Genomic DNA, 14,754 nt, shown 5'->3' with positions numbered 1-14,754 from the left:
GCCAACATTTTATCCCCTGTTACTAATTCATCGTCGATATCTCGTTTCCATCATGTGTTACAACTTACAAGGAGCTCCAGGAACTGAGTGGGTGCAAAAATCAAACAAATATATTCCCAGCTTGTAACTGATCCCAAGTGAGAAGTTGATTCTCAGCTCTTTGGCGTACTCATCTATATGCATATGTGCAAGTGTCCTAAACTGTTTTTGATTTATAAATATGAAATTTGATGTGCATATTTAAGTTTAGTTTTAAGTTTTCTATGTTAAAAGTACAGAGGCACTTCTTATTTTCTCAACTTCTAATAGTTGTATAATGTATGTATAAATAATACTGGTTTCTTTATTTGTCGTGGAACTCTAAAATTCAAATGATATTGACTATAATGCTATCATTCTTTTTATGTTGTTGCCGTCTTGGTCCAATTAATAAAAGAAATTAGCTGTTACTTGATTCGTTGAACCTTAAATCAATACTTCATTATAGATATTATTAGATATAGGATATTACAGCTTTATCATCTGTCTGGTTTTCTGTAACCACTTCCCAAGGAAAATCATGTTCATTTACATTAATAAATTAATAGCCCTGAGATTAAATTTTTTTAGTAATTAATCGAGGTCGACGGGTTAAGTATACATTATCTCTATAATGTTGTGATGGACAAATTTTTTTAATACATCAAAGGTTGTTAATTTATGTAGTACTAGTACTTGATTTTCCACTTTGCGTGAGATCATTAATTAGTTGGTCGACCTCTAGTGAAACTTGTAATGTAAAAGCAAAATGGCATGAAGTAGTGTACTTTGATGATTACTTATTGTTTCTCGTTAGAATTACTCCCTGCCATGCAAAAACTTTCACATTGTTTAACTATGGCTCTGGGTAGTAGATGAGTTGCTGCCTTGAGCATTTTAGGTTAGGCCCCGAGATTCACATTGCTCCGCGGCGTCTCCTGGAAGCAACTCGCAAACATGTTAATACTCTCAGAGAGACTAGAATTAGAGACTTTTGAAACGGTTTACTGATCCTTCAGTTGGCTCTGGCCAGGGTCAAGTTGTGCCTAAACTCACTATAATACGTTTCATCAGTATGTATAAAGGATCCTTGTAACACTTGCACTATCACATTCTTATTCTAACACCACAAATACTACTACAACTGTTACACCTAGAGAATTATTGCAATTTCCTATCATAGAAAGGCACACCTACCCCCACCCCACCCCCCACATCCGCCGCTAGATGTAATCATGCCTTGTTTCATTTGTTGAGCTCTTTTCAGTCAAATTAATCAAATGCATAGTAAAAAGACAAGCATTTGAACCCAAAAGTAAGATTGGAATGCAATGAAAAGGAGAGGGGTCTATGTTATTGTTAGTGTGTTTTGTGTGTTGTGCAATGAAACAATTATGATCATCTCCCTTTTCCTTGGCTATCATCACTTGTGCCCTACCAGGATAACCAAACATCTGAATGGATTGGCTAGTGATTGCAGTCAAAAGCAAATTTCTTCATCATGGATGCCTTTGTTATGGCTTTGTAATGATCATTTGTGTTAGAGATAGCTTTGTTTAGCCTAATTTAAGTAGCCCTACTTGTTGTCAATGACTTCCACGTATCCCCCTTGTAATTTAATCTTTCAGCGGGGATTTTGTTTTCATGTTCAGATTTGTGTCTTTGTGTTTCATGCCGATAACTGATAAGTATGTAGAATCTGGTTCGGTCCCTGACAAAAACATGTTGTAATATATCGAGATGCTTGTTGTAATATATTCAGTCGCGGTAAATTAGAGTGGGTCGTATGGATCTCGACGAACATCTATTATTACATATTTTGTTCTACATTCCATGTCGCGCGTAAATTAGAGTTTTAGTTTAATTTTGTGAAAAAGAGCTTATAAAACGTGTGGATTATATATACAGGGATGGACATAAAGATAGGTTCACATTGGGTACATCTAGAATTCAAAAGTGCAGCAAAGAAAAAAGTGGTCAAGTTTTCTTTATTGTCTAGCCCTTAATCCAAGAAATACGTCCAAAATCAAATCAAGATTCGCCGATAGCAGACCATAAGTGGCATGCTGATCAAGACCTTTCCTCAACTCAACTTCAATTTATATTATTCTTTCGTTTCTCACCACTTTTTACTTATAATCCCTTCTTTCTTTTTTTAATCCAAAAAATCGTTGTTCACTCCTACCCTGAGGCGACTACTTTTATTTTCGGAATTAAAGATACTGCGTACATCTCACCTTCTCTCGTATAACCATTTTGCATAAACTACGAAAATGTTATGTTTGATTTGGTTTGTTACGGAAACTACTCAAATATGGAAAAGGCGAGAGACGTAAGAAAAGAGCATTGATTAGTTAGATACATAGGGACATTGCAACAGAAGTTTTTTTACAAAAGAGAAATAAAGACTAGTAATTAAAGACATTACAGAAATTAACTTAGAAATGGATTTTCTTGGGCAGAATTGAACCCTTAAACCCATCCTCTTGTATACCACCCCCCTCCTGTATACCCCCACTCTCTTTTTTGTCACCCAAACAAAGCCTAATTATATTCCCAGCTTCTTTCCCGCCATTTTTAACCGAATTCAAATTTGATCGAAAAATGTCTGTTAACCATTGATCAAACAAATTCTCCAGAAACTGATCACACCCCCCTACTAATTCATCCAAAACTGCCTCCTCAACTTGTAATTCACCGTGATCGACGTCCTGTTTGGCCGCCTCAAATGCCCTCTTGATCTTGTGCAAGAATGTGTCCTTCATTTTTCGACATTCTTGATCAAAAACAAACTGGTTTTTGATGGTTTCAAGAAACTTGAGTGAAGTCTCAAGGTCACTCGAAAGTGAGTCTTTTTTGTCATCTCCATCGTCATCATTATCATCAGCCATGAGATTAAGATCGAGGGTGTTAGAGCTTGATTCTCTACTTAGATCTTTTTTGTTCTTCAAATTTTCACTAATGATCAAGCCCTCTATTTCCTTCTCATTGAACCTTGCAGACTTGCTCCTGCCCGAAAATTCATAGTCCAGTTTGCGCTTTTGGTCAAATCTAGGACTTGTTTCGTTGAGCTCCAGCTTCATTTGTATGACTGATGTCTTGCTTTCCTTGTCCTCACTCTGGTGCGTCTTATGAGACGCCTTTGTTAAGATGAATACACAATCTGTCTTCTTAGTTGTATCGCCAAAATTCCCCGTCTCAAATCCCTCCCTCAGAAACTTTAAGAACTGAGGTTCAGCTAAATCAACATCTTCTACTAAAAGGACAAGCTTTTCGTGAATTCTCAATGCCCTTTCAAGTATTTTAGAACACGAGGCCGTCTTGTTTCCTTTATCACTCATGTTCATGCACAAGTAGTAGTCAGATGATCCGAACACTAGTTCTGAAATTCCAAGAGCTAATCTTCTTTTTCCTATCGAGTCACTCCCATGAATTATCATCCAAGTATTCTCTTTCTTGGTATTTTCAATCAGGACTTGAACAATTGAAGGAATTTTTTCTGATTGCCATGGCACATTCTCTTGCAGCACTTTGCATAAATCCGCTTCTTGGATCTTCCGTTCATCATTCCCAGAATCCAAGGGTCGAATGTTACCCAGAGCAAGTGTGATTATCTCTTCTTTTCCTTCCCCGTCTTTCAGAGAATTCAAGTTTGGTTCCTCTACTTGTTTGTTATAGCGGTCATAGTTGAACTCAATGTGACATGATTGTTGTCGTCTGAAGCGTGGAATAGTGCTGCCACTTACACGATTATGCTTCAACCCTGAATCTGCAAATGAGATTGAATTAGTGTCTGGAGATGTGCTATTCTTATTAGGCCACCATGGATGTGTTGACGTATATGACTGATTTGTTCCAATTAAACCTCGATGGCTTAAAGAAGAATCCATGTGGTTCTGAATCCTGCCTTGGTGGAGGCTATGACATAGTCTACTCCATTTCCTCCTCAACTCAGCGAGATTATCCTGAAGTAGAAAATTAATTACATTCAGTTCTAAATCATCAATAAGCTACTGTAATCATCTCCAAGATAAATGTGATATTTTAACTGCGGACAATTCTTACCCTTTGAAGGGAATCAGAACTCTGTGATACGAGCCAAGAAGGCTTGTTTTGCTGGCCTGATTTGAACAAAGCAGCTTCTTTTTCATAATTGATAGTGCATTCTGCACAGCAAGTGAACACATCTACTTCCTCTTTGCTGGTGAAAAGCTTTCTCTCGAGCATTTGAGACGGGGCCATTCTTGTTTCATGTACACTAGATCATAAACCAGTCAGTTAAGCTATGATCCCATTATATGGACTACTAAGAATTTACTACTAAGGATCAGTTGAACAAATCCGAAACACGTCTATTTGTAATGTATCTAACTAGAATCCTAGATAAAGTTTAACGCAAGATCTATAGTTGCAGATGATCATCAGTGAAATGTTATTAGTGAAAACAACAAATAAACAAAAAAACAATTCAAAATCTCATTATGTATGCATTGTAATTTAGTGAGGACAAACAGTATCAGAATCTCAGGTATGTTTTGTTTATTTCCTCCATTTCCAGTTTCTTGTTTACCAAATACAAGTCACAAGTGATGAATATAGACAAAAGCAGGCAAGAAAGGAAGGACAGTGATGATTCACATTATTGTCTCCCCTCCAACCTTACTTTTTTACCAGTAATGACATGGTCCTGACCTTTGTTCAGACCAAACAAAGCTTATATATCAGATAGACACTAAAGGTGCCTTCAAAGACTAACCATATATGGTATCCTAACTCATATATCTATCATTAGACAGTACATGTATGATCATACAAGGTAGTCATAACAATAAATCTTGAAACACATCATAAGTACTTTTAACTAAAGATAATGTTGATTAATAAAGTAGTTAGCTTACTCACCTAGTGGCATTGAGACTCAGGCCAAGTCCACCAGATGGAACAGAAACAGCTTGAAGAGACCATTGCATCTCAAGTGAAGGTTGTTTCATTTGGCACTTCATGTAAGTTTGGTAATCTGCAGTAGCCATTAGCCAGACCTTTGTGTTTGAGTTGCTGTACTCAAAGAGCAGCCTTCCTATCTCTGAGACCAAATGATCAACTGGGCTGTATTTGTTTTCTCTCGAATCATCGTAATGGTTTTCGACTGTCCATTTCAAGTCACCTGTGAATATAATCACTCCCCTTCCTCCTAGAGAAAGAGAATCCACCTTTCTTCTAAGGTCTGATAAGTTCATCTCCACTTCATCTCTTCTCATGAACCTCAATGGGATGGATGAAAACTGAAACTTGATGAAATGGGCTGATCTTAGTTCTTCTGGAACATCACTATGAACCCGGCCTCTTTCGATCCTTGACATGATTTCAGTAACAAGACCTTCAGTTATGGCCACTGAATCTCCAACAATAATAGTGTTCCTCTTTTTCTTCCTCAACAAGACCTCAAAAACCAACTTGACATCCTCCTCCTTGACATATTCCGATTCTTGAACTTTCTTTAGAGGTGAAAAGAAAAGTGGGTTCTGCTCAGAAGAGTAATTCAAGAACTGGGTATGCAAGAAATTAGTCGGATAATTAGTAGCCTCAGCAGTCGAGTTAGGAGAGCAAGGAGATGAATAAACCCCCCCTGAAGTACTACTATTATAACAGTACTGAAAAACAGGTGAAGCTGAATTAGCAGACTCTTCCAAGTTGTTCTTGATCAAAGTACTCGAAAAACCAGCTTCCCTCATGACTCTACTCACACTAGGATCATCCAAAATAGACAAAATAAGCTGCTCCAGCTCCACTTTAATAGCCAAAAGAGGCTGCTGCTGCTGCTGTTGCTGCTGCTCAATGCAGCCCCTCCTCTGGTGAGCTTGTGCCCTCTTAAGCGCCGCAATGAGAGCGTTGGACAGCGAAGGCTGTCCATGGAGCAGAGGGCCAGGCGTGGTGGGAAGCCTATTAAGAGCCACATTGAAGCAAAGCTCAAGTGCTCTGGAATGCAGAGGATGCACAGACTGTGGTGACTGAGATTTGAGACAAGCCCTTCTCAACAAACTCCCTCTAGAGCTCAAAAGTATGGTGGCTACATGCAATGGAGTCACCTGAGCATGGCCTCGCCGCCTCGCCAAGCCGAGAGAATGCTTCAATACAGAAGCAGCCTCAGTAGTGAGGGTCTGTTGAACTGTTATTGCTCCTGCACGCATTACTTATTCAAAGACACACCCCCCACCCACAATTTTACCTTGAAATTTCTCACTAGCCTATGTGATCTTAATCAAGATTTCAACAAACTTAAAACCTCCTTCACAAAAACACCCTCCCCTTGTAGTTTTCAAGACTCAAGTTAAAGAGAATATATGGAAAGCTTGAGGAATGTAAGCAGAACTAGACTAGAACACTAACCACCTTCTTTATACTTGTTACTCATGCTTCTTTAACCTTTTTTTTGTACTCTAACTTTTTTATTTATTGGGTAATTACTTTTCCCTTTTTCTTTTTGTCTCTCTTTTCTGCAAACTATAAATTACTATTAATTATAAAACTTAAGATTCCCCCTTTCTCTATTGAGTTTATTGTTAGATTGACTGCTCCTGGAAAGTGTACTCTATGGATTATTGTTAAAGTTGAGTTAGTGCAAAAGCTTAAATTAGTGATCATTCTAGTTATCCTGGACTCCCGGGGCTATGCCACTATCACATATGAATGGTCATTTCGGGTTTCAGATCGTGTTTTTGAACGTTAATAGTCGTATATTTAGCTTTCTGTGTTCTCGTTTCGGGTTGCATTTGAGTTAATTGAATCTTAAACGCAGAGATTGTGTCGAAAACAAAGTCCTGCGGAGTCATGATAAATATTACCATGGGGTAAATATTGGTAACTGAGATAAATTTAGCAGCAAGATAATGAAAAGCTGCAGACAGAAGATCTCAATCCAAACCAAATATGTAGGGGTACTAATGTATAGTACACATTGTCATTCTTTTCTTTCATGCAAATGACACAACTTTATGTAAATCAGGGTCCACTACAAAGCACCCCATTCAAAAAAATTTAACTATGAAAAATAGAGTAATTGAACACTGCTTTAATAAAAAGAAATTCACAGACCAGCCTTTGAATGGACAGACAGGCCAGCAGATATTCAAAATATACTGGTATAAAGTGGTAAAGAGGAAAAAAAGGAAGGGAAAGAGAGTAGATTATTGTGATGAAAGATAAAAAAGCAAAGTGCTATTTTATTTCCTTTCTCATGTTCTCATCATTTTTCAAGGAGCTAACCTCTGCATACAAATCACAGATTAGTACATCAGAACATCTGCATTGTTTTCGGATTTAAATTCTCGACAAGTGATTGATACAACCATCTAAATTTTTACGTGAATACGGGTCTAAGTGACCTATGAGCGTTTTAATCACCCATTCTAAGATTTTTATCTTTCGAGCTGCTCACAGGGACTAGCAGACATAGTTTTATACAACTTGTTATATTTGAAGTGGGAAAGAAAAGTTTTGCTCACGCCAATCTTTGTAGAGAGACAGAGTTTTATTCCCCAGGTACCCAAAAAGCAATCATCTGTCTCCTCTCCTATCCAGTAGGCTACCATTATTGTGATTTATTTCATCTTTTTTCTGCAGTCTGCAATAACCATTTGTCTTTGTCCTGCCTATATTCTATTTTATGCCCACACAAATAATTCATAATATTAGTAGAATTATTGCATCCCATTTAAGAATAAGATTAGGCTACTTACATTAGTTTAGGCTTTGGGTTCGGAACTTTTTTTTTTTTTTTTTTTTTTTGTAACAAACGGCGCAAAACTAACCATGACCAAACAAAGTGAATTCTTCCAAAATCCGCAGAAGATTTTTTTTTTTTTTTTTTTAATTTTGTAACAAAGTGATCTGCGACAATGTCTGTCTTGACCAACTCATCCCTTGTTTTTACAAAGCAACTATGGTTGTATAAGCTATTGTGCACAATGTTTGGCTTTTATAGAGATTTGAACTCTAACTTTGGTCATGAATTCACTTAACAAGCTTTGGCAAGCAGTCCCAAGTAATAAACTGATTGAATACTAGTACTTTTTTAATAAATCATAGTATGATCTCCTGCAGCTTATCATTAAAAGCCTCATAGAGTCTAAGATCAAACTGATTAGTGTCCTTTCAAATACAAGAAAAGCTGAAAAGAGATGAACAAAATGTGATGAGGTGGGACATTTCTTTTCCTTTTCTTTTAGTTTTATCAAGTGATGCCTTTACATATAACAAACTTGGAAAATTCATTGTGCCTGCACCTCACACCTTGTACACATATTGACAAGAGCTCTACCTAAAATGTTTATATAAATATTTTGAATTTGATCAGATAACATTATTTTTCAAACACGATTTCGATTTGCAAAATTCATTTAAATTTATGATATATTTAGAACATATATAACAAAAAAGCAAAATGGAGATATAGAGGTAAAATTGCTTTGAAAGAAAAGGTTTGGTCAAGAAGTGGTGAACAAATGATTGGAACATGATCAGTAAAATTAAAGGGGTATAGGAAATGAAATGATCATGATCTATAACATGGCTTAGGTTCCTCTACTCACAAGAAAAGGATCAATTGACTGATTCCTTTGTGCCCATTTTTCTTCAGATTTGGGAGTCAAATGATTTGGTTCTTGGGGGGTTAAATTTTTTTGAGAAAGTAACAAAGGATTATGAGTGACTGCCCATCTGAGTTGGACACATTTTTTAGGGCCACAACCTCTAAAAGTGGAAACAGGTAAACATCAGTTTTACTTGTGTTGTGTTTTCTTGACCAGTTAATTTCTTTTTTATGACGTCATAAATTAATTTCTTTTTTCATTATGCTGGGAGGTACAGACATAATATATATTTTGTACTGAATTCGTAGAAAGGATTAGTTTTTAATACCTGATAAACTGCGTTACCAGGTACTTGCATTTTAATCCTTAAGTTATATTGTTTCAATATAAAAATAAAAATTCCTTTAGTCATATCACTTGCAATTACACAAATTTTATAATTCATAATTAATTATTCTTATACACATGTGGCTATTTGAACAAACTTTTGGGAAATTGTTGGTCCAATTCTTCTTTCAAAAAGTATATACTAGAATTGGTTCAACCACAGCTCTCACCTCTTATTTATTTGGCCTTTTTAAAATTTGTTGGTCGGTTCGATTAAATTTCAATTTTAAATAATAAAAGATTTTAGTTATTTTTCTGAATTTGAAAATTGAATTTTATAATACATTGAATATAATTATCAAAAAAATAAAATACATTGCATATATTTTGATCATAATCTTTAAAATAATAATTATAATTATAATATTATATAAAGAATTTCTATTATTAAATTAATCAATTGGACCGAAATGGGAGTGGATGGAGTATAATATAGATATTGCCGTACAATATAAATTATAAATTTCTTCAAATAATTTGATTGAAATTAGCTAAAACACAGTATAACTGAATACAAAGTGACGGACTTATAAGTGCGGTATTAGAAGCGACGACTGAAATGCATAACAGGTGATTCACTTTTTTCAAAAAATTATTATGTTAATATTTTCATTTCAAATTAATGTTTTGTTTTAATATCAAATTCGATAGAAATTTATACATATTATATAATTATAAAATTAAATACATTATTAGAAAATATGGATTATTTATTTAGAATATATTTTTCAGATTCCAAAAATTAGATAAAAATAATTTTAAAATTCAGACAAAATTAAATTTAACTTGACCAGTAAAGTCAAAAGTAAAGATTTAGGAGGTGTATTCTTTTGAGATTTAAAAAAATATTATTTATGAAATTCATGTGATTCAATTCAGATTTTAATATATATAAGAATTTCGGAATATTTAGTTAAGATCTTAGATAATGATACAAAATCTGGTACATTTAGGATTTTAAATTATATTTTTTATTTTGATGATATTCAATTAGGAATGTTTAAAATTCATTAAAATATAATTATTTTTATATGTTAGATAAAAGAATTTTGGACTTAATAAAATAATGAATTTGTTAGACCGTTAATATATATTAAGTGTAAAAACTTATACCAATTCTTTGCAAAATCTGCATAAAATCAAAATTAAATATAATTTATTAAAATCTCATAATATAGCTCGCAATTTGAATATGGATTTGTATTGCCGGATAAGTGTAGAAGATGGTAAGCAGAGCGAGAGGAAGGAGAAAAGTTAAAATAGGTGAGGGCAATAAGTTGTAAAAAGCTTGAGACGCTGAAATCAAAGAGAAAAGAGAGGGTGAGATAGAGAGGGGTCTAAACTGAGTAAGCTAGGCGAGCGATGAAAGGTGGAGTAAGCCCCGGAAAGCAGAGAAAGTGAAAGAGAGAAGCAGGAGAAAAAGATAAAGGAGTCATGTAGTGTAGTGGTAAAATGAATGAAAGAAAAGTAAAGAAAGAAATAAAGAGAAAAGAGATAAAGAAAAGAAAAGAAAAGAAAAGATGTTCTTTTTTCTCTCAGTTTGTTCCTTTCTTCCTCCATTGTCATCCTGATTTCATCTAATTGCTGCATGCAAAACGATGCCACCCTAACCCCCATCATTGCTGCCACCTTCTCTTTCTGCTCTGATCCCGATGCACCATGTCTTTATTCATATTACTCCTTTACTTACAACTTCTATACATGATATATTGTTGATGACAGAACCCGATTCTAAAGGTTAGTAATATAACTGTGTGTTAAATCAAAGTTCTGATATCATGTTGACAACCAGTTTATGTAAAATTTTAAAAATATCAGTAATAAAGTTTCAAATTCATTTTATGTCATATTTTCAACAATTGCTTAACTGACAGCAAATGTATGATCTCTGGGACTCTAGCTCGTTGTTTTACTGTTAACGCTGTGTCTGAATCTTCCTTTCTCTTTATTAAGACCGCGAAGAATCTCCATTCAATTTTTGAAAGGTGAAAAGTTACAAAGGATGGCGATAGTAGTAACAGTTAGAGGTGTCTTGATACGAGATAAGGTGAGTCTTGATTAACTCAACTAGTATATAACTTGGCGAGTTACTAAATTTTTAAGTGATGTAATTATTTTTTATTAATTTATTATGTAATAAATAAGATAAATATTAATTAGTTTTTATTAATTTGTTATGTACAGTAATAAATAAAATAGGTATTTTGCAAAAGAAAAATAAATAAAATAGGCATCACTGTAGAATTATCGATATTAATTTCTTCTTATTTTATTGATTAATTTTATTAATTTATTACCTAATAAATAAAACTGATATCGATTAGATTTTATGAATAGCTGAGTAGAATTAGATATTAAATTAATTTTAATAATATAATATAAATATCCAGTAATAAAGCATTTTATTGCGGAACACATTTTTTTAAGGTGGATTACATGACTCTTGTTTAATAGTTTGGTGAGCAAAAGAATAAGACTATTATTAGCTCTGAAGTAGGTTCAAAGAAATAAAGATCGTGACGAGTTGGATTCGTCTTGATGGTGATGAAACGAGTCGACAGGACGTGTCGAATTTGAGCTGATACAGACGATATGATATGAGATGATCTACGAATTCTAATTCTAATCTTCGCGTATTCAAACCAGCAGTACCGAATTGTACTCGTCTCGTAGCAGAGCGAATTTTTTGACGATATTTTAGGCTAGGCCAATCGAGACGAAGTTTGCCAGCTGTAATAACAATCCCATGCGTTCATGTGTAACCAATTATACAACACGTATTTATACACAACGGGTCACGTATATATGCATGCATGTATGTATGACTGGATCTTGGTCGATTTAATTAACGCTATTTGCGACCGTTAGAGCCTTGTGTCGCCCATTTTTGTGTCGTTTATAGCAATTTCTTTCTTGTAGTAATATATTGAGAATGAAGCGGTCAAAAAACGCAAAACGAAACCGGTAAAAGCTGCGTCAAGAATAGCAGTGAAACCGTATAAAAAACACGGGGCATTAGTTGTTTTTGGTTTTATTACCAGGGGTTCTTCACACCAAAAACAAACAAATCAAGTCGGAGCTGTATAGACAGCGTTGAATGTTGTTTTATCGTTGTGTATTGTTATTGTCATCGTACTCTTCAAAATCTTGGGATGAAATTCTATACACGAAAACAATTTCAATACTTCCCCGTCTCAAAATACATGTCACATTTGATTTTTAGCTAGTCAAATTGGCTATAGTTTGACAGCAATTTATATGTATTATATAATTGAAAAAAATAAACAAAAAAATATCATTAGAAAATATATCTAATTTATTTTAAGATATAACTTTTTATGTTTAAAAATAATAAATAAATAATTTTTTATGTATAGTCAAAGATGAGTCAATTTGACTAGTTAAAAGTTAAATGTGACATGTATTTTGAGACGGAGGGAGTACTTTGGTAACTTTTTGTGTAATAGTCTTCTCAATTTATTTGAATTCTTTGACTTTATAGAGTCAATTAGTAAAAAAGAAAACTTTTATAAAATCAAATTGGTTGAATTTCGACCGATAATTATTATAATTATTCTGAATTAAATGTTGGGCTTTTTTTATTCATAACCACGTTTTCAATCTTATTTTCAAAAATACTACCTTCTCCAATCTTATTTTCAAAAATACTATCTTCTTTAAAATATTTTCAAAAATACCGTGGTTGCATATGCAACCATATATGCAACTACAAATCCTGATTTTAAGTTTCAGTTTTCAAATGTCATTTTTGACCTCATCTTTGGAATCGATATATATATAAATTAATTAAATTTAGTCAAAATTTGATCAATTTATGTAAAATATCAATTAAAACCGCATATAAAGGAAGTAAAAGTTATTATGATACTAGAAAACAAAAGATACATGTAGTTCTTTAATAATAGACTAAATATATTATTTAATGTTATAATTTTTTTATTAAACATTAAAATTTATTTCTTTGTTATTTTCAGAATCTCAAAGTTGCATATTAAAATAGACTAAATATATTATTTAATATTATAATTTTTATTATTTTCTTCAATTAGATAGTACATGTAAATTTCAATCAAAATATAGTGACCGACCGAGGGAGTACCGCCAAAATCCTCCTCCTACGAATTAACATTCTAGTTCCGTAACTCATCAAATACAATTGCATCACTAGTTGTCACGATCTTCCCACAGACCATATATTCCAGACCGCAGTTTGTTCAAGAAAGTAACATCATTTATTAATTAATAAAGTCGATGAACAGGAAAGAGAGAAAATAATTGGAAGGTATGTGAGTGTAATATTCTGTTTTTGGCACTCTCACTCTGTCATCTTTCGAGAGACAGAATTTATAGACACAAAAGGGAGTTAAAGTTTGCACAAGTGATGAGCTAGTCCAGAATTGATGTATAAAAAGCTTACACAAACTGAGCTGATAATTGATAGACAAAAAAGCTTGCCAGCTCCCTCCTATTTTTACTCAGAATATTATGCCTCTTCACGATGCCCCCTATTTCTTACATCTACACTACAGCTTGTGTGTTGCATATAAACAACAAAACCAAACGATTCTGCCCTGTATCTATAGCTATACTTGCAATCTCTGTGTCTGCTGATTATGAAACATAATAATACCCCAGCCCCTGTTTCATCTTGTTTCTGTTCAGTTTGGACTTGCTATATATATTCGAGAAATGCTTGATTTACAAATTTATCCCTGTTAAATTGAAAATTGGGTCTTTTACTTCAACTCCTCTGGTTTAATTAAAAGATATATACAATCGACTCTTATTTCAAATTTTTTGATGAGTAGTTTTTATTTACTCTTAACTACTCTGGTTTAATTAAAAAATATATAATTAATATATACAATCGATTCATGTTTTTTGATGAGCACTTTTTATTTATTCTTATTGTTATTTTAAAACCATTTTAATCAGAGATTTGATGATTCGCTATTTCGCTTGTTTAAACTGTGCGTGAGATTAATTTTAGCATATGAGATTTTTAATTTTTCACTGAGACAGAGGAAAATATTTTGTTTAAACGGCGATGAATTTATAGTCAGAAATCATGTAGGATGAATTTGATGTGAGAAATTCATGGTAAATAAAAGAGCTTACTGCACTTTGCAACCCTCTACTTTGCTCGAAAAACACTTTGGTACATAGACTTCTAAACGTGTCAGTTCGCCGTCCAAACTTCTAATCCGTTAGCAGTTTGCCCCATTCCGTTAAATTTTCCGTTAACTTTGATGTTAAAAATAGTTTACAACAGTTTGCACCCCTAACTTTATATTTCGTTTTAGTTTGCATCCTTGAAACATTTTTTCATTAAAATCAATCATATTTCGTTAAAAACAGAATCAAGTATATTTTAATTTAATAGTTTGTATCTATAAAAAGAATTTTTATAATACAATAATATCAAAAAAAAATGCTTAAGTTTGCTAATTAACTAATTGAATAGCTGAGCAAAATATTTGAAGGAAAAAATCGTCACTAAAAGTACGAAATAAAGACTAAACTTTATTTTATTATATTATTTGACAATGTAGACTAAAATTTATCTGTTATAATACTTTTCGGACGAGGCAGAGTCGAACCTGGGGTCTTCCGGGACAACAGAGGATAAACCCACCACTTGAGTCACTAAAAAGAAGATTTGAGAAAATGTACACGAGACTACAATTAGATAACTCAAGTGTACGTGCGATCCTGTTTTCAGTGTCAAATCGGTTTTCTT

General features: G+C 33.5%; 1 protein-coding gene across 1 annotated transcript; it reads right to left on the bottom strand.

Annotated features, from left to right (window-relative positions):
- Positions 1–2,351: 2,351 nt before the first annotated feature.
- LOC108224618 (protein SMAX1-LIKE 4) lies at positions 2,352–6,394 on the bottom strand. The gene is made up of 3 exons (XM_017399291.2): positions 4,921–6,394; positions 4,084–4,276; positions 2,352–3,983 (listed from the first exon to the last, which is right to left on the bottom strand). The coding sequence occupies exons 1-3, from the start codon at positions 6,204–6,206 to the stop codon at positions 2,457–2,459; spliced, it is 3,006 nt and encodes a 1,001-aa protein (XP_017254780.1). The 5' UTR covers positions 6,207–6,394; the 3' UTR covers positions 2,352–2,456.
- Between the last annotated feature and the right edge of the window lie 8,360 nt (positions 6,395–14,754).

The sequence above is a fragment of the Daucus carota genome, chromosome 6, assembly GCF_001625215.2.
Source record: "Daucus carota subsp. sativus chromosome 6, DH1 v3.0, whole genome shotgun sequence".
NCBI lineage: Eukaryota > Viridiplantae > Streptophyta > Magnoliopsida > Apiales > Apiaceae > Daucus > Daucus carota.
Note: the sequence above shows the minus strand (reverse complement) of the source record. Positions and strands in the feature narration are given on the sequence as shown.